Source organism: Mandrillus leucophaeus, unplaced genomic scaffold (genome assembly GCF_000951045.1).
Source record: "Mandrillus leucophaeus isolate KB7577 unplaced genomic scaffold, Mleu.le_1.0 Scaffold299, whole genome shotgun sequence".
Taxonomy (NCBI): domain Eukaryota; kingdom Metazoa; phylum Chordata; class Mammalia; order Primates; family Cercopithecidae; genus Mandrillus; species Mandrillus leucophaeus.
Window position 1 is genome coordinate 1,476,283 of NW_012103131.1, and position 27,679 is coordinate 1,503,961.

The window sequence follows — 27,679 nt, forward strand, 5'->3', positions numbered from 1 at the left end:
GGACCCTGGTTCCACTGGACCCTGGCTCCACCCCTAACAAGGACACTGGCTCCACCCCTAACAGGGACCCTGGCTCCACCCCTAACAAGGACACTGGTTCCACCCCTAACAGGGACCCTGGCTCCACCCCTAACAGGGACCCTGGCTCCACCCCTAACAGGGACCCTGGCTCCACTGGACCCTGGCTCCACCCCAAACAGGAGAACACGTGGTCTTTTCCTTTGCACTTGTCCTTCTCTCTGCCTGGAAGGTTTCTTCATCTTAACCCACCTTCCTTCCTTGTTTACACAGCAAACTCTTACTCATCCTTCAAAATCCAGTCTGGCATCAGTTTTCTCCGGGTCAATTCCTTCTGGATCTCCCCACTCAGGAGCCCGCTCCCCCAGCCTCCTACTCTGCACTACTGCAACCAACCACAGCCACGCCCACGTGCCCACCGGGAGCTCCAGTCTCCCAGGGCCCAGAGCAGGGCCCACACACACCAAACCCAGTCCTGACAGATGGGCCCCCACCTCTCTGTGCCCAGGGAGCACACAAGGCTGCCCCTGAGGTTAAGGCGTGGTCTGACCTTCCTCAGAATGAGGAACTAAGGAGCAGCGACAGGAAACAATTTGATGAGCACACCGAGCACTTGCGCCCTTCAGCTGGGAGCCGTGGGGGGGAGGGAGGCAGAGCAGCTGTGAAAACACCTCCAGGGACTGCGAGGGGTCAGTGCGAGGTGACAGTTATGTCACCATGAGAGCTCCGCTAGTGTGCGTCAGCCCTGCTGAACAGAGGGAGACCAGTCTGCTCAGCAAGGCCAATTTCTGCCTCCAAAACACAGGAACCAGCAGGTGGGACGGGACATGGCAAGTGACAGCAAGTCAGTGGCTGCCTCGGAACAGAGTGGACGAAGTCCTGGGCTGGGAGATGCAGAGGGTAGGGAGCGAAACCACACCTGGCACCTGCCAGAATGCATGGCACTGGGATAGCCACCAAGAGCTCAGGCTCAGGCGCTGGGGCTGAGGGAGGGCGGATGCAGCCTCTCCCTAACCCGGTCATACTCAGAGTGGCGGGAGCCACGCAGACTCCATAAGAGGGACATCAGCTCAGAAGTGTGACCAGGGCAGACTTTAAAGCATGTTTTTTGGGGACAAGAATGCAGAGTGAAAGAAGCAGGACATAAGACTATACCGTCACACCCACGTGTATACATACACACACACACACACACACACACACACACCTATTTGCATAGAAAAAGTCTGGAAGAAAATACACCAAAACATAAATAGCAGTTATCTAGGTGAGAAATTATAGTTTGAAAACAGTTTTCCAATATATGTTCTAAAATTTCCACAACAAACACGCCTTATTGTTATAATTGGCAAATACGTGGGGCCACGAAGGTATGCCACCTGAGGAAGGGATCCCACAGGTCAGTGTCCTGGGGCTGCCAGGACAAATCACCATGAACTGGTGGTGCACAATGACAGGACTCTTCCCCCAGTGTCCTGGAAGCTGGAGTCTGAAACCCAGGTGTGGGCAAGGGGGGCTCCTCTGGGGTGCCGGGGGAGAATCTGTTCCATACCTCTCCTGGCTTCTGGTGTCTGCCGGCACTCCTTGGCACCCCTTGGCTGGTGGCAGCATCACTCCAGCCTCGTCATGAGGCATGCTCCCTGTGTCTTAGGGTGGCTGAGGGTCTACCCTGATCCAGTATGACCTCATTTTAACCTGAGTGCATCTGCAAAGATCCTATTTCCAAATAAGGCCACAGTCATACACACTGGGGGAGACAACTTCGGCATATCTTTTTGCGGGCCATAATTCAATCAATCAGAAGATGCAGTTGGCCCAAAGGAAAATACGACACAAAGGGCTGTGGTCCCCATCTTTAAATATTGCCAGCCTCTCCCGTTTTGGAAGGATTAGACTTGGTCTGTCTCACTGTATTGAGAAGAAACAGGACTAATGAGTGCATGTTCCCCCAGAACAGACCTGGTCTCAAAATAGGAACACAGCTGTCCTAAGCTACACTGGCCATCTTGTGTGGAGAATTCCTTGACTCAGAGCGCCTCGGATTAGACTGGGGCCCCTCTGCTCTGATGTGGTGGTACTGGAGGGAGCGTTGGACTAAATAATTTTAAAATCCTGGCAGCCCTGAGATTCTGTATTCACACAGGCAACAATGATGCAAGCAGCGCCCAGTGGCAGCTGGGCCGCCCCACAGTGGCTGTTCAATATCCCACTACCCTGGCCTCACCCACGCTGGGCAACCCTTGATCTTAAAGCAAAGCTGCTCTACTCATCATTGTTCTTCCTTTTGGTCTCTCAAGGAAAGCTGGAAACTGTACATTCAATGCAGACAAGGATAAAGGCATCGACCACGTCGAGAGACACAGAATTCTAGGAGTTAAACCACGTGGCGAAGCCGACGCCCCTGATTCTAAGGGTGTTTCCTGAGCCTTGACAGCACCAAGGAACCGTCCTGTGTCCCTGGTCAGGCCCACTGGGGCTGAAGACATGCAGACCAGGATCAGAATGGTTAAGAAAACAATCTGCAATGTGTGTCAACTCAGTGACGACAGCCCCAAGAATAACGCTTATGTAAGAAACAGCAGTAACATTGCAAGTTCCATTGATTTTTATTTGTTTTTATTTATTTATTTTGAGATGGAGTCTTGCTCTGTTGCCTAGGCTGGAGTGCAGCTGCGCCATCTTGGCCCACTGCAGCCTCCACCTCCTGGATTCAAGCGATTCTCCTGCCTCAGCCTCCCGAGTAGCTGGGACTACAGGCGCCTGCCACCACGCCTGGTAATTTTTGTATTTTCAGTAGAGACAGGGTTTCACCACGTTGGCCAGGCTGGTCTTGAACTCCTGACCTCAGGTGATCCACCCACCCTGGCCTCCCAAAGTGCTGGGATTACAGGCGTGAGCCACTGCACCTGGCCTGTTCAATTTTTTCTAAAGGAGACAAAATCTTAATTGTGATGACAGGAGAATACCTTTCTTCAAAAGTGCTTCTTCTTCTCACCCCAAATACAACACACAGAAACTGCTCACCTCTCCACAGGGTCCCTGAGCATGACAATCAGTTTGGCATTCGGCTGAAAGGCATGGATGAAGTCCTGGGTCAGAAACGGTGGCTCGCCGTCTGTGCTGTTGTCGTAAAAGAACGTCCAGGCATTGTTATCCCACATAGTGGAAGCACTGGCCTCCCCTGGAAATAGAAAACACTCCAAGTGAGCAGGGGTGGGATTCAGGCTCCCACGAAGTGGCCCCGGGTGCCAGAGGCCAAAGCTGGCCCCGATGCCTTCCTCTTAAGCAGCAGGAGAGGCCAAGCTGTCAGCCTTTGTGGGCAAACAGGACTCCAAAGAGAGAAGGTTGGATGCCCACCCCTGCCACAGTCACACCCCACCTCCAGCCCAAAAACCTCTGTCTGGAAGTCCAGGCAATCCATGCAACACTGAGTGTCCCCACCCCTGAGCCCCCTTTCCAAGCGGAGCAAAAAAGCAAACCTTCACCAGCATCTGGGCCCCCAGTTTCACAGTATTTAACTTTGCTCATGGTGCACAGCTCTGTGGCATTTTAAGGGCCCACGGAGAATGCAGTCTGTGAGAAAATACACCAAAACACAAATAGCAGTTATCGAGGTGGGAAATTATAGGTGGTTCTGAAAATGGTTTTCCTGTATAGTTTTCCAATATATGTTCTATATAGTAGATGGTTCTAGTAATAGATGGAGTTCTCTCTGAACTGGGGGCCCAAGATGGCGAAAGGCCTTGCCATTTCTGCCCCGGATCTAACAAAGAGAAAGAGCTGGGGCAGAGCCAAACCACGTTTCAGAGCTGGGAGGAGCCGAGAACTGGTCTAGCAGCCCAGGAGCCTGGAGCTGGTACTAGATGGTTTCCTTCCAAGGCATCAGGAGAAAGCAGGAGGGTGGGAACACTAACCCTGACGAGGAATTCGAGTGCGATTTCCTTCCTTGAAGCTGTAACTGTTCATCTCAGGGCATACTCTAAGACTAAAAGACAGAGGGGCTTTGCCACAGGGCTCACACACCCTGTGAGCCACTGCTCTGCACGCAGCTGGTGCCTACTCAGTGCAGACTGGGTGAACAGGAACTGGGTCCCAGCCAGTTTCACATTTCATCATGGTCCTCATGAGTGAAGGATGTAAATGGCAAACACACATCCCAGCACAGAGGTGATGCCAAGATACAGGCAGGCATTCCAACAGCGCAGACTCTCCCAGAGGACGAAGCCAAGTTCCTGAGGGTTTGAGGGTTTGAGGGTGGGAGGGTGGGTGGGTGGGTGTGTGTGTGTGTGTGTGTTTGGGAAAGTCTTCAGAGATTTAAAAAGGAAGGCAAATCCATCAATCAGCTCTACACTTGATTTCCTGACAGTTTGCCAAGGACCACAGGACACATCTGAAAGTTACTTATCCGGGGAAAGACTGAGCCAGATGACTGAGTCTTTGGTCAGTGACAAGTGTATCATATCCCTGCAGGCCCCTGTCAGTTCTGTCGGATGCATAATCACATCCAGGTGAACAGCTCTGTTCTGGCCTTTTTTTCTTTCTCTTTTTAAAGAGATAATACCCCAGGACACAGAAAAAACAAGTCAATCAGAAGTCCCTTGAAAATTCTACTCACAACGAATAAGAATATAAAGGACAAATGAACTCTCTAGCTAAATTGGCACAAATTCTGTCAGATCTCAAAAATGAACTGGTTCTAGAGCCATGGAGGCATTTCTCCATCCACCTGACTGTCTTCCTTCCATCCGGCCACCATCCATCCTTCATCCACCTACGAAGCATTCATTTGGTGTCTAATCTGTGCTCAGCATTGTGCTTGGCACCAGGGACAGATCAGGGGAGGAAAGCACGGCCCCTCCTCTCTCAGACCTTAAGAAACAAGGGGACAACAGGCAATTCAAGAAACAAAGAGTACCACGTTGGGTACCTGGGAGTAGACGCAGGAGCCTTTCAACATGCCTAAAGCCCTAGCCCCAAGTTCAGCCATCACGTTCAGGCCACTTGCATCCTGAAGCTCTTGTGTGACTCTAGCTGTCAACAATGACAGCAGAAGAAAGGTCCTCTCTGCCCTAGGGGCCCAAGATGAGGCAAGATCCTGCTGTCTCTGCCAAAATCTAACACAGAGGAAGAGCTGGGGCAGAGCTGAGTCACATTTCAGAGCTGGAAGGAGTCTAGAACTGACCTGGTCCAACAATTCCACTTTGCAGAGGTGCAGACAGAGTCCGGGAACAGGAAAAATGACCGGCTGCACGGCACAGAGCTGGCTGCTGGCCCAGGCAGGGCTAGATACCTGTCACACCACAAGACTACCATAAAACTCACCAAACTCTGCTTTAAGTAAATATCAGCACAGTGATTTCATTTTTTGTTCTTTTTAAAACCTAGGAGCAAGCAAAATTAGGAGACCAAACGGAGGCTTTCCTTTTTCATTCATTGTCTTAGTCTCTGTTTCCTGGCCCAAGGATACATATTTTTAGCACTTTCATAAGAACATGTGATCTTCCCAGAGGCATATGGTATAGGAGTCACAATGAAATGTAAGTCAGACTTGAGATTTGGGGAGTTTGGACCCCCAAGTTTGCAAAAACCTAGCTAACAGCCAAATCATACTGGAGGTGACTCCCAGTGACTTAATTTCTTTGAGTTTAAAAGAAAAAAAAAAAGAGTAAGTCAAGATTTTGGCACATAAGCCTGTCCCCTTGGATAGGAGAGTCTTAAGTTCAAAAGTCATCTTTCAAAGGGTTGATTACAATTCCTCTTAGTAGCTAATAGATTTATTTAATTTGGAGACTGCAAATATAACAGATCTAGGGAAATTAAAAAATAGATCACTGTCTACGGTAAACAATTTAAGCAAAACGTGATTCAATTTCTCTTTCAGAAGGCATCAGTGGATAAACGCCTTCTAAGCTGAATCCAATAAAAAGAATTATGTCAGACAAATAACAACTCCAGTGATCTAAGGTAGAGCGTGTGCACTGTAGTTATTAATCTTATTCATCCTGTACTGCATGCCGGAAGTTCTCCAGGACAGTATATTTCAGGTGCTTTTACCACACACACGCCTCCCCTCCCCACACACAAAGGTAACTGAAAAAAAAAAATGGCTACGTTAATTTGCTTTACTGTAGTAATCATTTCATTGTCTCTGTTTCCAACAAAACATCACATTATGCTGTACACCTTAAATTATACAATAAAAAATAAATTTTAAAAAGAGTAAACATATGTTTACTTATAAAATAATCTTGTGAATATTTAAAACAAATTATTATTAATCAACCTCATTTTGAATGCCCAAAGGCATTAGGTTGACAGAGGCTAGGCTTTTTAAACAGCAATTAGTTATAGGCGATGTGTCAGAGCAGAGTCTATTTCAGAAGAAGCTGCCTCCGTCTTATATGGTTCCAGTGGCCAGGGATTACAAAAGCCCCAAGCAGCAAATCAATGACTAACCAGTTAACTGCATTTATAATTCCCCATCCAAACCTACCAGATCAGTACATCAGGAAAAGAAGTCAATATCCCTGCTTAATTTCTTAAAAACAAAGAAATGGCAACTTCTCACGAAAGCCATCAGCTGTCCTTAAGTCTCCATAGACGTAGAAAGTCAACATTTCTGCTTTATAGTAACTGTTCAAGTGATGTGAACATTTTATGTAGTGGTAAAAGTGACGGCCAGGTGGAGCAGTGGAGGCTCAAAAGAAGTCTGCTGCCACGATGCAAATGTTCTGCAGGTGAAGCAGAGCTGGGCCAGGCCTGGAGCCTGAGCCAGGACCTCAGGGAGGGTGCTAGCCCTGCCAGAGTGACACAGAAGCCTTACCGATAATGATTGTATTCATCTTGCTCTGCTCCTTTGCAGAGCTGGCCTGCAGTCCTTGATGGATCTGGTGTGCGGCCAGGTCAAAGAGGTCCAGATAATCTTCCACAGGATAGCGGTCTCGCAGCCCATCTCTTAGGCGGACAATTCCTACAAGAACCAAGATGCAGGAGATACTGAGGACAAAGTTGCTACTGCTGGAGCGATGGCCTCCCAGACAGCAACCAAAGAGAGATGGAACGGCCTAAAGGGCCTGGCTACAGCAGCAAGAGGCTCAGCCCGGGTAGCTTCAGAAAGGGTCGCTGGGGATGGGGGTCTATGGGGCCTGGCTACCCACTTTCAATCCATGCAAGCTTCAAGGGCTGGAAGATACCACCACTAAGCTGGACAGTGGGAGATTAAAGACTGGAACACCTATTCAAGAACTAGAAGCATGTCTGCTTGGAGGGACAGAGTCTAGGGCTGTGCACAGGTGGGACTCTTAAGTGGCCGGGCAGCAATGACAGCCAGGATGCATATGTTGTGTGAAACAGGGACAGAGGACCAAGGGCAGCCCACGGGGGAGAGGAGGGCAGTATCTTATAAACTCCATGATGCCTTCCTCATGGGGGCCAGCCAGCACCTGCCTGATGTTCTCTCTCCTGCCCTGTTCAAATACCCTGCCCTTTGTCCAAACAATAAGGGGAACTGATCATACTCTAGACAGACATGGATTCTGGCATCGGCCACATAGAGCTTAAATTCACCCCCTGCCTGAAAAATAAACAAATTTTACTTGCAAACATTTAAAAATCCACTTCCCAACGCCACAACTCCTGAAGTCAATGGAAATTGGAAAGAGAACATCCGTGGCCAAAGCAACAAGAGGTTCAAGGTGACATTGAAGACTAGATTCCAGAGGCCCGCCTCTGTTCTTCCTCCTTTCCTGCCAGTGGGAAGCTGGTTTTCATTAAGGGGAAATCACTGTGAGCCTCGGGGGAGCACCCTATGGCAGGGGAGTGTGTTCAGACACACCAGCAAATGCATAGGGATGTGAAACCCTGGCTCCTACAGCGGCCGCTGCTAAACCACAAAAGAAACATTTACACTTTAGCTCACTGTAGGACGAACATCATCAAAGGATGAAAGCAAACGTTTGTCAGGAAACACATTAAGAGTTGGTCTAAGGAAAACTTTGAAGATTCCCTTCTAGGCAACCTAAGTCCATTACTGGAAAACACCCTCGTGGCCTGCCCAGACTCTGGTTGACAATAGGCACGTATCACCCCTCAGCTCCAGCGACCAAACCTCTCCTGGCACAAGCAAAAGGTTACAGAAAGGAGACAGTAATCTGAGGACCACAGGGTGCCTGGGGCTGGGCTGGAGCAGAAAGGGATGGGCAGTGGTCATGGTCAGCCTGCGGCAAAGGGCTGAGAGCAGGGCCTCCAGAATGATCTCCATGTGGTTATCATATGGAACCCATAAGGCAGATGGGGCAGGTCAGAGAAGCTGAGGCCTGAAGCAACTCAGTAACCCCCAGGTGCAGTGACTGCAGCTGAACAGCACACAGCTGGGAATAGCACAGAGGAGGGAACAGCACAGAGCACGGAGCAGCACAGAGCACGGAGCAGCACAGAGCAGGGAACAGCACAGAGCAGAGGAACAGCACAGAGCAGAGGAACAGCACAGAGCAGATAAATAGCACAGAGCATGGAACAGTACAGAGCAGGGACCAGCACAGAGTAGGGAACAGCACAGAGCAGGGAGCAGCACAGAGCAGAGGAACAGCACAGAGCAGGGAAAAGCACAGAGCAGGGGTACAGCACAGAGCAGGGAGCGGCACAGAGCAGGGAACAGCAAGGAGCAGGGAACAGCAGGGAATGGTACAGAGCTTGGGAGCAGCACAGAGCTTGGGAGCAGCACAGAGCTGGGAGCGGCACAGAGCTGGGAGACAAGAGTCCCGATCACACCTTCCTTGCGGGCCCTTACTAGCCACTGGCACTTACTGCTCACTGCTCGGGTCATGTGCCCGGGCTTTCGGAACAAGAAGAGCTGCCAGTTCTGACTCATCCCCCTGTCCTGCACACAGCTGGCAATCAATGCTCACTGCATGGCTCACTGGAACCGGGTTCCAGTGCTGGGTCTTTGCCTGAGAACAGCCTCCTAACAAGGGAATTGTGCAATCTCTTTCTGCGGCCCTCGCCCCCCAACCCCAGCGCTAACGTTGCGGGAGGAATGAACGAATGATGGAACGAGACCAGACAGGAGCCCTGGGACCCGGCACTCACCAAACCGCTTCCGGGTCCACCAGTGTGGCTCCTTGATGGCGGAGAACTTGACCTCAGGGTGCAGCCGCAGGCGGTCATAGAGGTCTGTGGTCCCGCACTTAGGCTGCCCTATGATGTAGAAGTGCGGCAGGCAGCGCAGGCGGAAGTGCTTCCCGTGCGCGTGCGCCAGGTGGCCCCAGAAGGCCTTGCGCAGCGCGTCGAAGGTGGAGCGGAAGCGCTTGGAGTAGAGGACGTAGGAGTTGGTGAGGTACGGGTCTGTGGTGTTCCGCCCCGAGAACTCCTCGTACCAACAGGGGCTCTTACTGTTTGGAAGGAATTTATTGGGGATGACTGAAAACATCTGCAAGGAAACAGAGGAGGAGAGACACCGAGGAGGGGAAAGTGAGCAAAGACACAATCTAACCGCAATGGGAACATGCCGTGAGACTGACGACCGTGTGCAAATTCGACCTGTTTGACAATGACTAACAAATAAAGCAAAACTTGGTAGACGGTCAATGACTGTGCTTTCCTCACCCCCGCCCCTCCACCCCCTACAAAAAAAACTTGGATTAAAGATAATCCAAAATAAAGATTATTTTGATTCAAGTTAAAGAATAAAAGTTTAATTAAAATCCATTCAACCATAATTTACCTTTCTGACACACAACACACACGCACACATGGTAATTAAACAATCTTTTTACTAGTTGTATATTTAAATTGCCGTTAGAGATTAAAATACAGAATAGAAGCAGAAAATCAAATTTAACGCAGCTTTAAAATCCCAAATGATGGTGATCTGCAAAAGCAACTTTTAACTACCACGATCACATGTCAAGCAAGAAGTTCTGGAATGAAATAATGAGAGCCGGCGGCCCTTGAACATGCCTAACCCAGCGTTCAGGACAGCAGATTCCCTTCCTGGCACTCCATAGCGTAAGCAAACATCACTCTTTCAGTGCATTCAAATCCATAAGGCTGTCAAATGATCCTTGCTACATCTGAGACATTTTTCAGTCATTTTCCTTCTGTGTTCCCAAAGATGGTGATAGAAAGAAAAGCACTCATTTCTAAAAATCAACCAATCAGTCAAGATTAGCACAAAGCTACTCACATGCAACTCCTGCTTCTTAAGGTCTTCTAAGTCTGGGAGTTGTCTGGTCGTGAACTCAATCCTAGCTGTGATGCTGTTGATAATTAATTTAATGCTTGGATAGTCCTTCACGTATGAAATATTATTTACAGAGGATTGATGATGATGTTCTTTTGTGTCGCTTGGGTTTTCGCTGTCCATCAAGCTGGGGTTGCTGGGGAAGCCTCCGTAATGGAAAGGTGATGAGATCAGAAGCTCTTGGTGGGCCCCAGAAAGGATGTAAGAAGCCATTACCAAGGTCATTATTATCAGTCCAAAAACGAGGCTACATCGCTTCCCCTTCGTGAAGCGCATAAACCCACCCCAGTTCTCGTTCCCTTCAGTCCTCACTTCGAGAACAGCAAGCAAGTTCATCTGCTTACTGTCCACACGAAACAGAATTTTGTTTTCTCCTTTGCACGTGGGGCACGCCTGATGACCGTGGTGGGGGCCCCCTCGGCAGTTGACCTGGTGCTTGTGTGCACCGTCGGGTAACAGCTGTATGCAGCAATTAATGCAGTGCCTCATGGTAGTGCCAGTGCCCTGGGCTGCTGGCTTACAGAGCCATGGGTGGTGGTCCCCCCAGGAGTCTGGATGTCCACAAATTGTGCCGGAAAACCTTAAGGATGCCTTGTGATTACATAAGATGGATGGAAAGCACAAATACAAAAATAAGCACACACCACAGCACTAGAGAAAGAGGACGCACATTCTTTGGTTCAGCTCCGAAAGAAAACAAAAGGAAGTGATGTCCCAGAGTCATGTTCTACAAGAGCCTCTGCAACCTTGGAGAAGGTCACTAGTTCGGGAGCAGCTCTGCCTGCCCTTCAGGTTTTTCCCATGGCACAAAAAAAGGTGGAAGAATTCTCACTGGGGAATATGGAAACACACACAAAATTAAAAGAAATCATGGTCTTCTCACTGATGGATGGATTGCCATGCCATCCACGGAGGCATCTGTGAAGATCTCCACTTTTACATCCTGAGTACCTTTGGAATATTTCCTCTTTGTGGGGCGCAAACTTTAAAAAATGCCAGATTTCCTACACAAAAAGACAAGAGGCTTTATTACATTGTGTGGTAATAGCGATAACCCAAAGCTCATCCTCCAACCAGAGACAGATGCTCACTCTCTTTTCCACCTCTAAGTCCAGAAGCCAGCCTGGTTCTAAGCAAGTCATAGAAAATCATGAGGATAAAGGAAGAGGTTTCAGGTCCTTGCAGTTGGCTTTGGGGCTCAATTTCTGCCACCAAACATGGTCCCAATTCCAGCACCACCAGCGTCACATCAAACATCTCACATTGTGCATGGTCCACATCTCCCCTAATCCCTCTGCCTTGATATATCTCAGTTACAGGATCTCTGAATCCCAGGATGTTGTGATCATTCTCAGATTCATGCACAGTCAATGACTACAAATTTGAGGGATGAATTGAAATATCAGTGCTTTTCAGTCAATGAAAAATCTCAAGAATACTAAGGAGGATGGTTAGAATGGGAGCAGGCAGAGAAAATGTGTTTTTTCCCTCTCGCTGGCATCAGCAGTCTCTTTCTTAGAGTTAACCTTTATTATCAGATTAGGAAGCAAAAGTTAATGAAAATTTAGAAACAATGAAATGAGTCTCTCCTTCAGTAGAATGTATCATATTAAAAAACCACTTGACTTTAAGTTATTAAGCAATTAAATCCAATGTATAGTATTCCCTCGAGTGGCACAGAGCTTCAGACCCTGACATAATTTTTCATTTTCATCATCTCGAGCAAGATATGATTCTTAAAAACCCATTAATAGAATCCTGTGGTTATAAAATATATTGTTGCCCAAATGACACTTCTTTGTAGATGTCATAAAAAGAGCCATGGATAAGCAAAAAAGGAGACCTACTTAGTTTCTGGCAGTGGTAGATCACCACTAATTGGCTGTGTGACCCTGAGCAAGCCACATAACCTCTCTGAGCTTTGGTTTCCTCAATAGCAAAATTAGGAAAATAGGGCACCTTAACAGGTACTAAATTAGCTACTACATGTAAAGAGTTTGAATAATGCCTGACACATATTTAGCATACCATAAAAGGTAGATAGCATTGATAATAATAGCATCATCAACCACTACTATGATTTTTCATTGTCAGTGAATGCCAAAAACATTTGAAATGGGATCAAAGATGAGAGATCCTATACCACATGATTATTCTTTAGCAATTGAAAATTACCCAAGAGTAGTAGATTCATCTCCAACTCTACACACGCCACGCCTCAAACAACCCTCACTGTGTCCACAGAGGCGGCATTAACTAACCCCGCATCAAGATCTCCATGTACTGGCTGAAGGATTAAACAATCAGAACTCAACAGAGCAAATGTTCATGCCCCTTGGACTGAAAACCTCGTGTTTTCTCAAAATATGGTGGCCAAGAAATAGCCAAGCTGTGTGTTTCCCAAAACGTCTTCCTCCCACAAAATGTTCCGCTTGCCGTTGGTGAGTGTTCCATGCTTAAATTATTTGGAGAAAATGTGGAATGGACAAAATTACACAGAATTCTTTACAGCCGAACTTTGATATGCTAATAAGCCCTGTGAATCCACAAGAGAGGAATATAATACACAAAGTTGTAAGTACATAATTGGCCAAGGAATCTCACTAGGGTATCAAGGAGCCAGTTTGAGAAAGGCTGGTCAGTAGAGGCTGAGACCTGAGTCCTGCAGAGGCGCCGGGGCGGGGATGCAGAAGGGGCCAGTTCTGGGAAGCCAGGCCGGACATCTCAGGCCCTACCCCCATCTCTTATCCCTGAGGGCAGCTGGAGGGACATGAGGGCAGCTGAAAGGACATGTCAGAAACCTCAAGACTCAACCTCTGCTTCAAACTTGCTCAACCACCCCTGACCCATCGCTTGCTACAAACAATTCTTCCAAACTAAAGAAACAAAAGGGCAAGATCCCCTACTTGGAAACTCCATCATTAAGGCCAAGAAAACATTTTTTCACATGTCCAAGACAGGGCCAAGCCGGGGTTAAAAATGAGACTCCAACCAGCAGCTCAGCAGGGAGGGAATTCACACCCTCCTGTCTTTCTGCTGCAGAAGATCGAATTAGATTCTTTAAAAAGCAAACAAAACACGGACTTTGAAGCTCCAAGACAGGAATGTACATAATCTGGACCCAAACGAATGGGCAAAACATTCCTAAACAAGGGCAGGGGAGGCTCATTTCAAGCAAAGCGAAAACATGAGCAGCTGACAGTCTCAACAGAGAGGAGGGAAGATGGGGTGCCCGGACCGGGTCCACAGAGCATGTCTGCCGGGCAGCCGCCCCCTCCAACCAGCTCAGCCTCTGCAAGTCCTGCTTCCTAAACAGAAAGAACTGAGGAGGCAATTTGAGAGGCTGCAAGAACCTTAGCAAAACACTCAGATACAGTGTTTTCTCAGCTCCTAGCATTCTTTCATTCGTTCATTCATCTGTTCAACAAGTATCTTTTGAAGAACAGCTGAGTGTTGCACATGTCCAGTTAGGGGGAGGCCAGCCAAAAGCCAATACAAGATGAGGGATGTGATGTGGAAATAAAGAGAAGAGTATTTGGTCTCTATCCTTGGGTACTGGTACACAGGTGCTAAAATCCTTGGAATCTTTCTGAGTGATGGGGTGAGAGAAGCACCTGTCGTCATTCATGACAAGCCCCTTTCAGCCATATCTGAGTGTATCCTGATGCGGTGGCCCTTTGCAGGCCAGGATAGCTCCAGGCTGAGGGCTGGTCACCAGAAAGAGCAAGCCTCAGTGAGCAGCTTTCAGCAAACCCCCCAAACTCCAGGTAGGGAAGAAGGGCTGCAGATGAAGTCAATCACCAGTGGCCAATGATTTAACCAATCATGCCTTTGTCATGAAACTGCCATCAAAACCCCTAAACCACTGGGCTCAGGCAGCTTCCAGGTTGGTGGACCCTTCGAGGTGCTGGGAAGGTGGAGTGGAGGGAGAGGGCATGGAAGCTCTACACACCTTCCTCCAACATACCTCACCCCATGCGTCTCATCTGCTGGCTGTTTCTGCATTGTATCCTATAATAGACTGATGATGAGCCAAGCACTCTCCTGAGTTCTGTGAGTCATTCTAGAGAATTACTGAACCTGAGGAGGTTGTGGGACTCTCTTGCCTTTGTAGCCAATGTGGACAGAAGCATGGGTAACCTGGGGACCCAGAACTTGGGACTGGCATCTGAAGTGGAGCAGTCTGGTGGGACCAAGCTCTCAAACCTGTAGAGTCTGCCTCTGGTAGGGGCAGACTTGAATTGAATGGTAGGATAATCCGTTAGGTTCTGGAGTTGGAGGATTTGCTGGTGTTGGAAAACACTCCTGGGCTGGGGTGGGAAGGGGCGTCCTCTCTGAGAAAAAACATAAAACTACCTCACATTTACAAGTTTTTACCAAAATCGATAGCCACTGTATAGTATGTCAAACATGCAGTAAGATGGACAAGCAATCTGAAGGCCAGGTGAATCCCTTGTAAGTGAAGGCCCTAGAGCCCGGCGGCTTCCAGACGAGCCCTCCCCTGACGGGTGCGAGTGGTGCAGGGCTGACCCAGAGAGGAGTTCTGTTCCCAAGTGGAGCTCCTGTCCCACCAGGGGTAGGGGTTGCAGGGCACAGGCTATAAAGAAGTCCCAAATGAATAAGATAATCCCAGATGCTGCTCGATAAAGGCTATGCAGAAAAGAATAAAGAAAAAGGGGAGAGAACAATAAAACCATTGGAACAGAGTTTTGGAATTCTTTGTGCCATCCTAGGATGGCCCATTCTTTGTTGTCAGGGCTGTCCTGCGTAGGATGCTTAGCAGCACCCTGGCCTCTACCCACTGGATGCCATAGCACCCGTTCCCCTGAGATGTCACAACTAAAAACGTCTCCAGGCATTGTCAATGTCCCCTGGGGTGCATAATCACCCCTGGGTTAGAGTCACTGCCTTAGAGGAGTGGGAGGTATGATACACAGGGTGACAGGGAAGACCTGATTTCACAGGGACATTGGAGGAGAAACCTGAATGACAAGAAGGAAGCCTGTCACATGGAGACCAGGGGAAGCAAAGGCCCTGTAGGGAGATGCTGTGGGGAGTCCCAACCCATGAGGGCTACTGGCAGGGTAGGCCAGTAGTGGGGGTGGAAACCCAATGGGAGAGGAGGCAGGGACCAGGCTCTGTAAAGTCTTGAAGGCCAAAGTCAGGGGTGGGATTTGCTCAAGTGCAAAAAGGGAGGCACACTATATATTCTTTTTTTTTTTTTTTGAGATGGAGTCTCACTCTGTGGCCCAGGCTGGAGTGTAGTGGCACGATCTTGGCTCACTTCAACCTCTGCCTCCCAGGTTCAAGCGATTCTCCTGTCTCAGCTTCCGATGTACTGAGATTACAGGCACACATCACCACGCCTGGCTAATTTTTGCATTTTTAGTAGAGACGGAGTTTCACCACATTGGCCAGGCTAGTCTCGAACTCCTTGCCTCAAGTGATCCAGCCCGCCTTGGCCTCCCAAAGTGCTGGGATTACAGGCATGAGGCACCATGCCTGACCTCAAAAGAATTTTTATACTATGTATAATTATTAAAGAGCATAACTCAGGGAAGAAAAATCCAAGTAATGGGGTGGTATTGAAAGGAAAATGGATTGCTGTTATGTTCCTTATCTGGCCTTTTCCATAGGCCACAAATTATCCCAAGCACAGTCATTCAGAAACCTAACACTCAAGTGGTTCCTTCTTCAGAAAGGAGTCATGTATGCCCCTGCACTTCACCTGTCTGGAATGTCCACGTTTGGTGCCGGTCGACTCAGACAAGACGGGGCCCTTCGCGCTTCCGTTCATGTATTAAACCAAAGGATTCAGGTGTACATTTCAGTGAGATTACTTCCCACCTGGGCTCAATTCTGAGCCTGATGGATGCAGACCATCACTGTGGGAACCTGGCACCAGGAGAGAAATCAGATAACGGGTCCCAAAATAGAAAGTGTTCAATTACCCAGCCCTTGCTTGGACACCCCCTATTAACCTATGCACCCAAGCATCATTAGCAAGCCATTTATAACAAAATTGTAATTGAGAGACCCAGAAATACCACTTTAGATTAAGTAATTGAATGCCCCCTCAGTGTAAGATCGATAAAGGGCATCCAATTTCACCCTAGGAAAAACTTATTAAATTATTGTAGCTATAAGCTGATATAGCAGAGGAAAGATGTATGAAACTTCAGAAGAAATCTGGATGGATTTAAATAAATAGCTTCATTTTGGTAGAACATTTACATCTGCCCTCTGGGGAGAGAGAGGGAAAAAAATAGCTAATTACATTATTTTACCTTTATGTTTTAAGGAAAAAAATTCAATGGCTCTTAATTAACCTTTACTAAAACACAAAGCCTTCTTCTGATTAGTATGTCTAACTGCTGACATTCCTCTTTAGGCTGTATATATGGAAATACATTTTTTCAAGGAATATTAATCAACAAGTAGGAGAAGGAACATTTTTCATATGTAGCTTGAAGACAGAAGGTTGTTGCTGAGACTGAGAAGAAAGCCAACAAGACTGAAGAGTTCTGTACAAATTGTAAATCATCAGATTCCGTCTTCTACCTGGACGTTGACAGTTTTGATCACATCCAGTCAATAGGCAGAATAAAGCCACATCACAACATTCACTGGCCCATAGCATAGTGAAGAGAACACAGCAGTCACATGGGTTAGGATTCCAAGTCCATGTCCACCCAGTGGCCTTGGGAAAATCACTTAAGGTTTCTGGGCCTCTGTATTTTCAAAAGAAGTCCCTGCTAGCAACAGATCACGTACAGCATTGGAGTTCAGAGCCCAAGTGCTAGAGCCAGGCTGCCCAGGTTTGATCTTGAACAAGACATTAAACATCTCTTCTCCCCATTTCCTTGGATACAACTTAGGAATAATCACAGGACCTGTGTCACGGAAGTACTGTAAGCACCTAGTGAACTCATTCATGCAAGGTGCTTAAAAGAGTATCTGGCCCAGCTGAGCGCAGTGGCTCACACCTGTAATCCTAGCACTTTGGGAGGCTGAGGCGGGTGGATCACAAGGTCAGGAGTTCGACACCAGACTGACCAACATGGTGAAACACCATCTCGACTAAAAATACAAAAATTAGGGAGTGGTGGCGCACGCCTGTAATCCAAACTACTCAGGAGGCTGAGGGAGGCAGAGGTTGCAGTGAGCCAAGATTGTGCCACTGCACTCCAGCCTGGGCAACACAGCAAGAGTCCACCAAAAAAAAAAAAGTGTCTGGCCCATAGTTAGTGCTCAATAAATGTTAGCTGGTATTACAGATGCACAGTGCTGGCCCACAGTGGGAATTTGATAAATAGTTATTTATTACTCTTTACCATAGATTGCATTATTGGTCTCAAGTTTTTCTTCTTCCCCTTGTTCACATTCTTTGCCACTTTGGAGGGCCTTCAGCTGCAGCAGTGATGTATTTCTCCACCCTTCGGTTTGAGTCAGGTGGCTTGCTTTGGCCAGCAGAATGAGGCAGAAGTGGGCTTAGGGCTGGCACATGCCAGGCCCTCAGACATGTCCTGTGTACTCATTTGTCCTCTTGCACCCTTGCTTGGCCAGGAGGAGTTGAGACAGGTGGAGCAGGGCCACCTGGCTGAGCCCACCCAGAGCAGCCAACACCCACTGGATCTCAGCCAATTCCTAAAGACAGCAGAGAAATAATAAAGGGTCGATTTTTCTTTTTCTTTTTTTTTTTTTTCCGAGACAGAGTCTCACTCTGTCGCCCAGGCTGGAGTGCAGTGGTGTGATCTCAGCTCACTGCAACCTCTGCCTCCTGGAGGCTGGCTACCACCAGCAGTAGATATGCCAACATGATGATGGAAACTCAGAGGGGAGGCTGGGCGCAGTGGCTCACACCTGTCATCCCAGCACTAGGCAGTCGGATGACTCAAGCCCAGGGGTTCTAGACCAGCTTGGGCAACATGGCAAAACCCCATCTCTATAAAAAATACAAAAATTAGCTGGGTGTGGTGGTGCACACCTGTAGTCCCAGCTACTCGGGAGGCTGAGGTGGGAGGATTGCTTGAGCCTGAGGAGGTTGTGGCTGCAGTGAGTCGTGATCACACCACTGCACCAGCTGTGCAACAGAATGAGACCCTCTCTCAAAAACAAACAAACAAAAAGAAACTCAGAAGGGAGCTGTTCCTGAATCAAGACACAATGGCTGAAACATCGGAAAATAACACACCAGGTTATTTTCTGACAAAATGTGTGTGTATGACAACCACAGCTGTTTTGTTTTAGATATCCAAACAACCGGCCCACACTCCCCCGCCTCCTGATGAAGAGGCCTTCCTCCTTGCCTCTTTTTAGTTACTAATTTCTTCCTTGCTTCCTTCCTCTCCCTGAGCAAGCCTTTCCTGTAATCTGATCCTTATGGTTTCCTTGCCAGATTTCATCTTTCCTGATGCCTGGGACGCGTCACTCGTGCTTTGTCTAAAACAGGTATTCTCAAACCACGATCTGGGGGATCTTCCTGGCCGGCCCAAAATCTGTGCATACAAAACCCAGGCAGTTTTTAAGCTTATTTTTAAAGCACACTTGACTGTCTTTTAAGTTCACCATCAACATTACTTTTGGTTAATCACGAGCACCTTACATGCATACAAAGTACATTCAATGCTATTATTTTAGTCCGTAAGCCATATCCATAATAAACAGGCATTTTCCCAAGACCAGATCTCTATAATATGCAACCAGCGCCTTCTCCGTATTCTGAGCTCACTGATTCTCAACTTAGTAGTGTCATGTACGTCCGTGTGAAGAGGCCACCAAACAGGTTTTGTGTGAGCAATAAAGCTTTTTAATCGCCTGGGTGCAGGCGGGCTGAGTCCCAAAAGAGAGTCAGCGAAGGGCGATAAGGGTGGGTCTGTTTTATAGGAGTTGGGTAGATAAAGGAAAATTACAGTCCAAGGGGATTTGTTCTCTGGCGGGCAGGAGTGGGGGTTCGCAAGGTGCTCAGTGGGGGAGCTTTTTGAGCCAGGATGAGCCAGGAAAAGGACTTTCACAAGGTAATGTCATCAGTTAAGGCAAGGACCAGCCATTTTCACTTCTTTTGTGGTGGAATGTCATCGGTTAAGGCAAGGGCAGGGCATTTTCACTTCTTTTGTGGTGGAATGTCATCAGTTAAGGCAGGGCAAGGCATTTTCACTTCTTTTGTGATTCTTCAGTTACTTCAGGCCACCTGGGTGTACATGTGCAAGTCACAGGGGATGCGACGGCTTGGCTTGGGCTCAGAGGCCTGACAGGTAGAAAGATGGGATGTAGGAAAAACAGTTTCCAAGCAGTCAAAAATAAGACATTATGCCAGGCTTGGGAGTCAGGGAGACCTGCGTTTCAACCCGAATCAAGTCTAAGGCTGCTCTAATGATCTTAGGCAATGAATTTAACCACTCTGTGACTAGGTTTCCTCATCTGTAAAATGGGACTCAAAAGATGTCTCCTAGTGTGAATGTGAGGAAGAAATGAGGTCATATACACAAAATGCGTAACCCAGAGTCTAGTACCCTGCAAGCCTTGGAAGGATGAGCCATCCCAAAATATGCCAAATTGATAATGTTGATTATTTTGAGTCAAAAACACTGGAGGAATTATAGTTTCAGACAGGGCCAGCTGACCTGTCTCTTCCAGCATACTCCAAGCCGTAGACTCCTCTGGGAGGAGTACCCTTCCCCTGCCAGGCTGAGAAAATGGCCCTCCCCAGCAGAGCCTGGTAACTGGGGGCTGCAATGGACCAGCATAAATACACTTCACAAAGGAACCCTTCTCTTCCACTGGTTTTACACACCCCATATATCTCCCAGAGACTCCCCTAGAAATGTATATTGCTCCACCAGATCCCTTGTGTTCCATCTCTTCTGAAATAGATTGTTCTTTGTCTAAAAGGTCTAAAACCTTCAACTCCACTCTCTTGTGAAGATTCCCAGGTCCGTGTAAAACTAACGAAGTGTGTTTGCTTTCCTTTTGTTTGTCTGCCTGGTGTCAAGCTGGCTTCTGGATGCAGTTGAGGAGCCCACAAAAGAGTTAACGAGGAGGGGGCTGGAGGTGATCTCTGGCTCTCCTGCATCTCAATACATGACCTGGATTCCTTGCATTATTACTGGAGAGACCCTTGGGTCCCCACTCCAGGGTTACTTGCTTTCAGTGTGCATATATTATAATTCCAGACACTGGTGTCCAATTTTCTTGTCTGCCACTCATCTGAGGTGATGCCCTGGAAGAGGCAGGTAGCCACACAGATGCAGGAAGTAACACCCAAGTTCTACAGTAGAACAACGTACTAAGAAGCTGAGCTGGCCGGGATCATTTGGGCACCCCTGTCACCAGGGCCCATAGCTCTGGCGAGCCGGGCACAGCTGTGGGGAAAATTCTGGAAAAGCTCACCCCCTCCAAACGACTGTGGCCATCCAGAACTTGTTTCAGTGCTCAACAGCAAGGGCCAACCTTCCAGAAACGCACCCATCCCCAAAGATCTAGGGTAAACCAGCCGCTGCTGTACAGATGGGAAATGAGAGACAGTGAAGCTCCTGGGATCCCTGAGGATTCTACTGCAGTCATTCACAATCAGAAACACCCGGAACCCCTCAACAATGATGGTGAGCACACTCAGACCCAGGGCAAAACCCAGGTGGCCTCCAGCAAATCAACTTGCCAGTATAAACCTACGGGTACCTGTCACCCAGCCTGCCTTTTACAGAGAAACGAAGGCCGGTGTGGTCCGTACTTCCCCAAGGACATGCAGCCCATGATAGAAAGGTGGGGCAAGAGGCCCCAGGGGCCTGACACTCAGTCTTCCACCATCCCTCAAGAGAGGAGCCATCCTAACCTCTACCCCTACCACCCAGGCGTGGCCTCAGATAGTCCAGCGGCTTCTCCAGGCCCCTGGTGTTCTTCTCCCTTCCAATCTTCTGAGGAATCCCTTCCGAGAAAACAGATTTGCAGTCTCACCCAGAGACACAGGACAGGAAGGCGAGGGAAGCATCCCAGGAGGAAGCTGATGGGATGAAACTCCCCAACCTCCTTCAATCTCCTTTGGGCGCCTCCACTCGGCCTGGGGCATTGTCTTAAACTGTCTCAATTCAGACTCTAGTCATCACTCAGGCTTATCTCCTGCAGCCAGGGAAGAGCCTGCTAGGACCGGGTACAGCCCCAGGACAGAGACAAGGGATGGGGGAACAGAGATGTGCAGAGGCTGGCCTGGTGCCAAGTGTGGGGACAGGGGAAGGAAGGACAGAAAGCAAGGCGGGCAGGGGCAGGGGAGGAGGGAGAGGCGGGGCTGTCCCTTGTCAGTTGCCCGTGCAGCTGAGTCAATGGATAGGAATGGAACTAGCCCCATGCACGGGAGGCAGGCCCGGTGCACAGCCCCCAACTCCTATTTTGTCCCTGTACGTCAAAGAAGCCTGGGCTGTGTACAACTGGACACAATGCAGCCCAGGCCTGTACGACCAGACACGCTGCGGCCCAGGCCTGTACGACCAGACACTCTGCGGCCCAGGCCTGTACGACCGGACACGCTGCGGCCCAGGCCTGTACGACCGGACACGCTGCGGTCCAGGCCTGTACGACTGGACACGCTGCGGTCCAGGCCTGTACGACTGGACACTCTGCAGCCCAGGCCTGTACGACCAGACACGCTGTGGCCCAGGCCTGATGGACCGGACACACTGCGGCCCAGCCAGTACGACTGGACACGCTTTGACCCAGGCCAGTACAACCAGACACTCTGTGGCCCAGGCCTATAGGACCGGACACTCTCAGGCCCAGGCCTGTATGACCGGACACGCTGCGGCCCAGGTGGTGGCTTCCATGATGATTTGCATTTTAAAACTTCAGAGCAGCAAAGGAGGGACCCCCCAGCAAGGCAGGGAGCTGCTTGGTGTCCTGATCGCTAACCTGGCTGGTCACCCTGAGCATCACTTCATCTCTCAGGGCCTCTGTTTATCCGTATATAAGATACGGATTTGGGACTACCCCTTTTGGCCCTAACACTCAGGGGTGTATGATTTGAAGTTAATTTCTCCTTAATAAAAACTCATTATCTTCATCTGTTATGTCTTTCAGGGCTGCTCAGAGGCCAGTGATTTTGCAATGAGCGTTGACTAGCCGGCGCAGCGCTTGCTTTATTAGCCAGATAATTAATTCAACAGAGACGCAGAGTTTTCTCCAGATGAGTGGTCCACACACTTTTGTACATGTTTATTTAAACACCTACTATGTGCAGGGCTTGCATTTGCCGGGGCTCCAAAGACAAAGACCGCAGCGTGTCCGGTCGTACAGGCCTGGGCCGCAGAGTGTCCAGTCATACAGACAAAAAAACGAACAGCCTGAATCCTCTGGGAACATCCCATCTAACTCCAGAACAAAGACTCCAGAGGCTCCAGAAAAATGCCCACATTCGGGACCGTATATCCCATTTCAAAGACAGCCGTGAAGCCCACCCAGCCCCAGGGAATCTGCAGAAGAACTAGCTCTGCTCCAGGAAGCCGAAAAAGCATGGTAACAACAGCCGTGATTCAGTGAACCAGGGCCTCTGGCCATGGCAGGCAGGAGGGAGAATGGGGTCTTTTTCCTGTTCTCTGTGATAGCTTGGTCTCTAATAAGGCAATCAGCTCCGGCTCCCTTGTGCAACCACCAGAGATATAGGCCAAACACAGCAGATGTCCCAGTCTCTCTGAAATGCACAAAATAATCAGGTTTTCTCAGCGAAGGGGCAGGGTGGACCACAGACTTCAAATATGTTCATGCTGCATTTCTCCCCCAGTGATTTCAATGTGCACAAAAGACTCTAAAGGTCTTTGTGACACAATCAATAATTTTTTCTGAAACCAAGTGAGGAGAAAAACTATTTCAGAGTGCTCATTTTATTATTTCCAGTAGTAAATCACACCAGTGTAGGGACTAGATTTTCTCATGCTTGTATATCTACTGACTCTGGTTTTCCAATAAGGCAGAGGCCGCTCAAGAGGAGCTTACGGGGTGTGCCGTGAAACGCGTCTACCGAAATGGCTCTAGGGAACAAAGCGAAGACAGTCATATAGCTGCAAAGCATTTTAGCAGCACGTGGAGTCAGTTTAGGGTTTTAAGTGACCCCAGGGATGGCGGCAAAAGAAGAAGGAAATGCCTGATAGTCCAGTATCTGCCACCTGCAGAGGACCGTGCTCGGTCCCTTCTTGAAGGCACTCTCTGAGGTCAGCACTGAGATTCCCCAAGTCGTGTGTGGGAAACTGAGGCACAGCAGGGTTAACCACATGCCTAGAGTCACAGGGCTCCCCAGTGGTGGGGCCAAAATCCAACCGCAGGTCTGTGTGGCTGCAAAGCCCGTGATCTTTCTCCTGCAGCAGGCGAACCAAGCTGTTGTTGGCAGCTGTAGGGGAACCTGCTCAGAACTCAAGGCTCACAGAGGAGCACCGTCAGCCATCACTCAGCCCACCAGCCACCTTTCTCCCTTGTAAGGAGGTGAGGCTGGACTACAAGCTCCATAAAAGGCCAGGTCAGTGGTGCTCAACCCTGAATAGCACAGAGTAAGTGCTCAATAAATACTTTTAAATTAAAGAGTCAGGGAACAAGCTCCAGAAAGCATGGCAAATATCCAGCAAATATCCAGAACAGAGTCATTATTGCTGAGTCACAACAACAATGATGCCAGCTAACATGTGTTGAGAGCTTCCTTGTGTCCAGACACCAGGCTGGGGTTGATAGGGATTATTCTATTTAAATGTCATAATCTAAGAGGAAAGTACAATTACTACTTACATTTTATAGATGGGGAAACTGTGGCCCAGAGAATTTAATACTATACACTTCCTCCCCAAATGACTTACAGAATACAGGAGAGCGAGCTGGCCTAAGGAAGAGCTGGAGACCCAAGGCCTAGGCTGAACACTGGCCACACGGTTTAACCAGCCACACGACCGTAGGCAAACCCCTTCACCAGTTCGACCCTCATTCTCTTCATCTCAAAGTCGACGTGGAAGGCTCAGCATTGTTACATGGGTGCAGTGATCTCAGGAGCCCAGGATGTTTAACACATGTTATAATTATTCTTTTTGCACATTTTCGGGGTTCAAACACCTGCAACATCAAACCTTAACTACCAGGAAAAAGTGACCCATTTTCAGACTAGGGCTCATTCTGGCTGTCGTGTATTTAGACTACAAAGATGAGTGGTCCCTTCTAGTTGCTGTCCAACAATTTTTCCCTGACACAAATAGAGAAATGAATGAAAAGAAGCAGCCCAGAGTATAATGCGCAGAGACTATAGATTAGGGACAGAAGAAGCAGGGTGACTCTGTCCACCCTCAGGTCCCCAGAGTCCCCCTGCCCACTTTGACCTGACTTCATGAAGAGCAAAAAGGTTGCAGGATAGTGGAAGATGCCCAGCCCAGATGTCCTTTAGGACGGGCAGAGGAGAAAGGTCTCGCGTGGACACATAGCTCACACGTTCAAAACCAACTGCAAATCATGATTCTGCAGATGCACAACGCACCCTAGAACGAATCCATTACAGGCAGCGCGACTGAAAGGGGAGCAGCTGCACACTCCCCACCAGATGGCCTTGCTGATCCGGGTAGTTCTAAACATTGTTTTATTTCCAAAGATGAGCAAAATAAGAATCTGGTTAACCCTTCAACGAGAAGAACTGCCTGAAAACACTTCATTGGAATTTCCTTCTTTTTGATGGAAAGACCAAGCAACCCAAATAAATGAGGAGGTCCTCTGGAGGGTTTTAGAGCCAGGCGAGGGGAGTTTCTCCAGGGAGTCACCTGAGGTCAGCTGACATCCACTGTCTGCCCCCAGATAGACCCAGCCCTTACTAAGCGTGCCAAGAGGTGAGGAGAACAGCTCCAGTACCAACCCGGCTTGGCTATAGGGACCTCAGGAGTGTGCAGAGTGTGCCAGCCCCCATGCAGTGTGTGCACAGGTGTTCCAAACCCCCGAGTGTGTGCTGGTCCTCCCCAGGAGTGTATGATGTGCCAGCCCCGCCCCCAGAAGTGTGCAGAAGTGTGCCTCCCCCAGGAGTGAGTGTGCAGAGGTGTGTCTGCCCCCCAGAAATGTGTGTTGTGCCAGACTCCTCCAGGAGTGTGCAAAGGTGTGTCCCCCCCAGGGTGTGCGAAGGTGTGCCAGTCCCACCAGGGGTGTGTGGAGGTGTGCCAGGCCTCCCAGGGATGTGTGGAGGTGTGCCAGGCCTCCCAGGGGTATGTGAAGGTGTGCCAGCCCCACCAGGAGTGTGCAAAGGTGTGCCTCCCCCAGGGGCATGTGGGCATGTGGAGGTGTGCCAGCCCCTCTACCTCCAGTGTGCAGAGGTTAGCTGGGAGCTGTATGAAGCTGCAAGAAAAACTGAAGCTTCCATGTTTAAAATATTTGAAATTTTCAACATTGAAAACATTGTTTTCAAATAAGTTATACCCACATATATTACTAACTGACAAAATTTGCAGAGGTCCAGCTCCCCTTGCTGGCTGCAAGCTGTCGGCACCAGCCTGGGGGACTCCAGGGAGCCCTCACTGTCTTTCACCTTTGAGTACTGAAGAGGAAATTTTGAGAAGCACTGGTGTAGGGAGAGGGGGAAAGGAACCAGGATGACCTGCTGTTTTATGGCAGGCATGAAGCTGGGAACTTGCTTCCTCTCATCTCTTTCTGACTTTTAGACAACACTAAAGGTAGGTGTAATTGCTCCATTGTGCAGATAAGAAAATGGAGGCTCTGGGTGAAGTGACTTGCCCTAAATCATGCTGTAAGTAAATGGCAGAACTGGATTTAAACACAAGCTGAAGCCCAAACTGCCTCTCACTTCATGGAGGATGGGGACATGCACATTCACATTCACTCCCTGATACGGTTTGGCTGTGTCCCCACCTAAATCTCAACTTGAATGGTAGCTCCCAGAATTCCCACGTGTTGTGGGAGGGACCCAGGGGGAGGTAATTGAATCATGGGGGACGGTCTTTCCCACGCTATTCTCGCGATAGTAAATAAGCACGCCATCTGATGGGTTTATCAGGGGTTTCCGCTTTTGCTTTTTTCTCATTTTCTCTCGCCACTGCCATGTAAGAAGTGCCTTTTGCCTCCCACCATGATTTTGAGACCTTCCCAGCCAAGTGGAACTGTAAGTCCAATTAAACCTCTTATTCTTCCCAGTCTTGGGCATGTCTTTGTCAGCAGCATGAAAACGGACTAATACACTCCCCAAACAGTTCCCCATTGTTGACTGTGGGTAGCATTTGGGGGGTTTTGCTTTCTATTTACACATTTCCATCTTGCTTCCAATTTTACTTACATAGAGCAAGCATCACTTTTGTAACTACAAAGATAATAAAGAAGAAATAATAAATGTTGCACAAAAAAACGATGTGGCAAACAGAAAACGGACTGGGCCCAGGCCTCCAGGACGTGAGTTCACATCCAGTCAGACAGGTTTCTGAGACTCAGTTTCCTTATCTGTTGAAAATGCATGCACTCCTTGCCTCCCTCGTCAGATCAGGTGGAATAGGGAATTGAAACGAGGCCACAGGCCACAAAGGCAAGGCAGAGGTGGGCTAAAGGCTTTGTGCAAAGCACCAGTGGGAAGCTCTATCCAAGCTGCACTGTGTCCCCTCCTTTCTCAAGTTATCTTTGATTTAATAACATCTTTCCTTTAGACATACTATAAACCATTAAAAAACAAAAACAAAACCAAAAACCCTCCCATTACCATTCAACTCCAAATGACAGGCCTGGGAGTGCAGCTGGGAAGGACATTTTTCCTTGTCTTCTCTGCCACTGCAATGGAAAACCCCAAGCAGACCACAGAATTCCCTGGAGTGGGCATGCAGTTTTATACACACGCACAGACCAAAAGAACTCCAGGTCCAAGAGCAAAAGGGACAATGTGACCCCGGAGGATGCTGTTTTATGAACGTTCACCAATGCCCAAAGAGAATTCGACAGCGGCGGCCGAGGATCTCATTCCGTACAGCTACTGGGCACATAGGAACAGGCACATACCCTTGTGGAAAGAGAAACGTGGTGGGGAAGAAAGACAAAAAGCCAAAACCCAGAGGCAGGTAAACATCCACACACGCCATCTGGTTTGTATCAACCCCTTACCGGCTATGTGCCCTCGGGCAAACTGCTTTGCACTTCGGTGCCTCCCTTCGCTGATCTGTAGCAGGGAGATAACGGCAGTATCGACCATTTGGACAGGCGTGGAGATTAGGTGGGAGAATCCCTACAAAAATACGCCCGTGGTACCTGCCAACTCTAACTGCTCAACGAACGGCAGGCACCACCACCACCAGCCTCATTTCTTTTTCTTTCCTCCCTCCCGTTTCTGCAAACAGGATCTCAGCTCAACAGAGTAAGGACTTTGGCCTGGTGTATAAAGACCCAGCCGAGCCAGAATCAGTGGCCGAATACTTTTAAAAAGGATGAAGGGAG

At 48.7% G+C, this 27,679-nt stretch overlaps 1 protein-coding gene across 1 annotated transcript in view; it reads right to left on the reverse strand.

The window, feature by feature from the left end:
* Positions 1 to 27,679, reverse strand: part of CHST15 (carbohydrate (N-acetylgalactosamine 4-sulfate 6-O) sulfotransferase 15) — a 63,731-nt gene that overhangs the window by 34,862 nt on the left and 1,190 nt on the right. The window contains exons 2-5 of the mRNA XM_011986414.1: positions 10,202 to 11,262; positions 9,106 to 9,445; positions 6,842 to 6,988; positions 3,043 to 3,199 (exon numbers count right to left, since the gene is read on the reverse strand). Coding sequence (XP_011841804.1) covers positions 3,043 to 3,199; positions 6,842 to 6,988; positions 9,106 to 9,445; positions 10,202 to 10,747 — 1,190 coding nt within the window. The 5' untranslated portion in view covers positions 10,748 to 11,262. The remainder of the gene's footprint in view (positions 1 to 3,042; positions 3,200 to 6,841; positions 6,989 to 9,105; positions 9,446 to 10,201; positions 11,263 to 27,679) is intronic.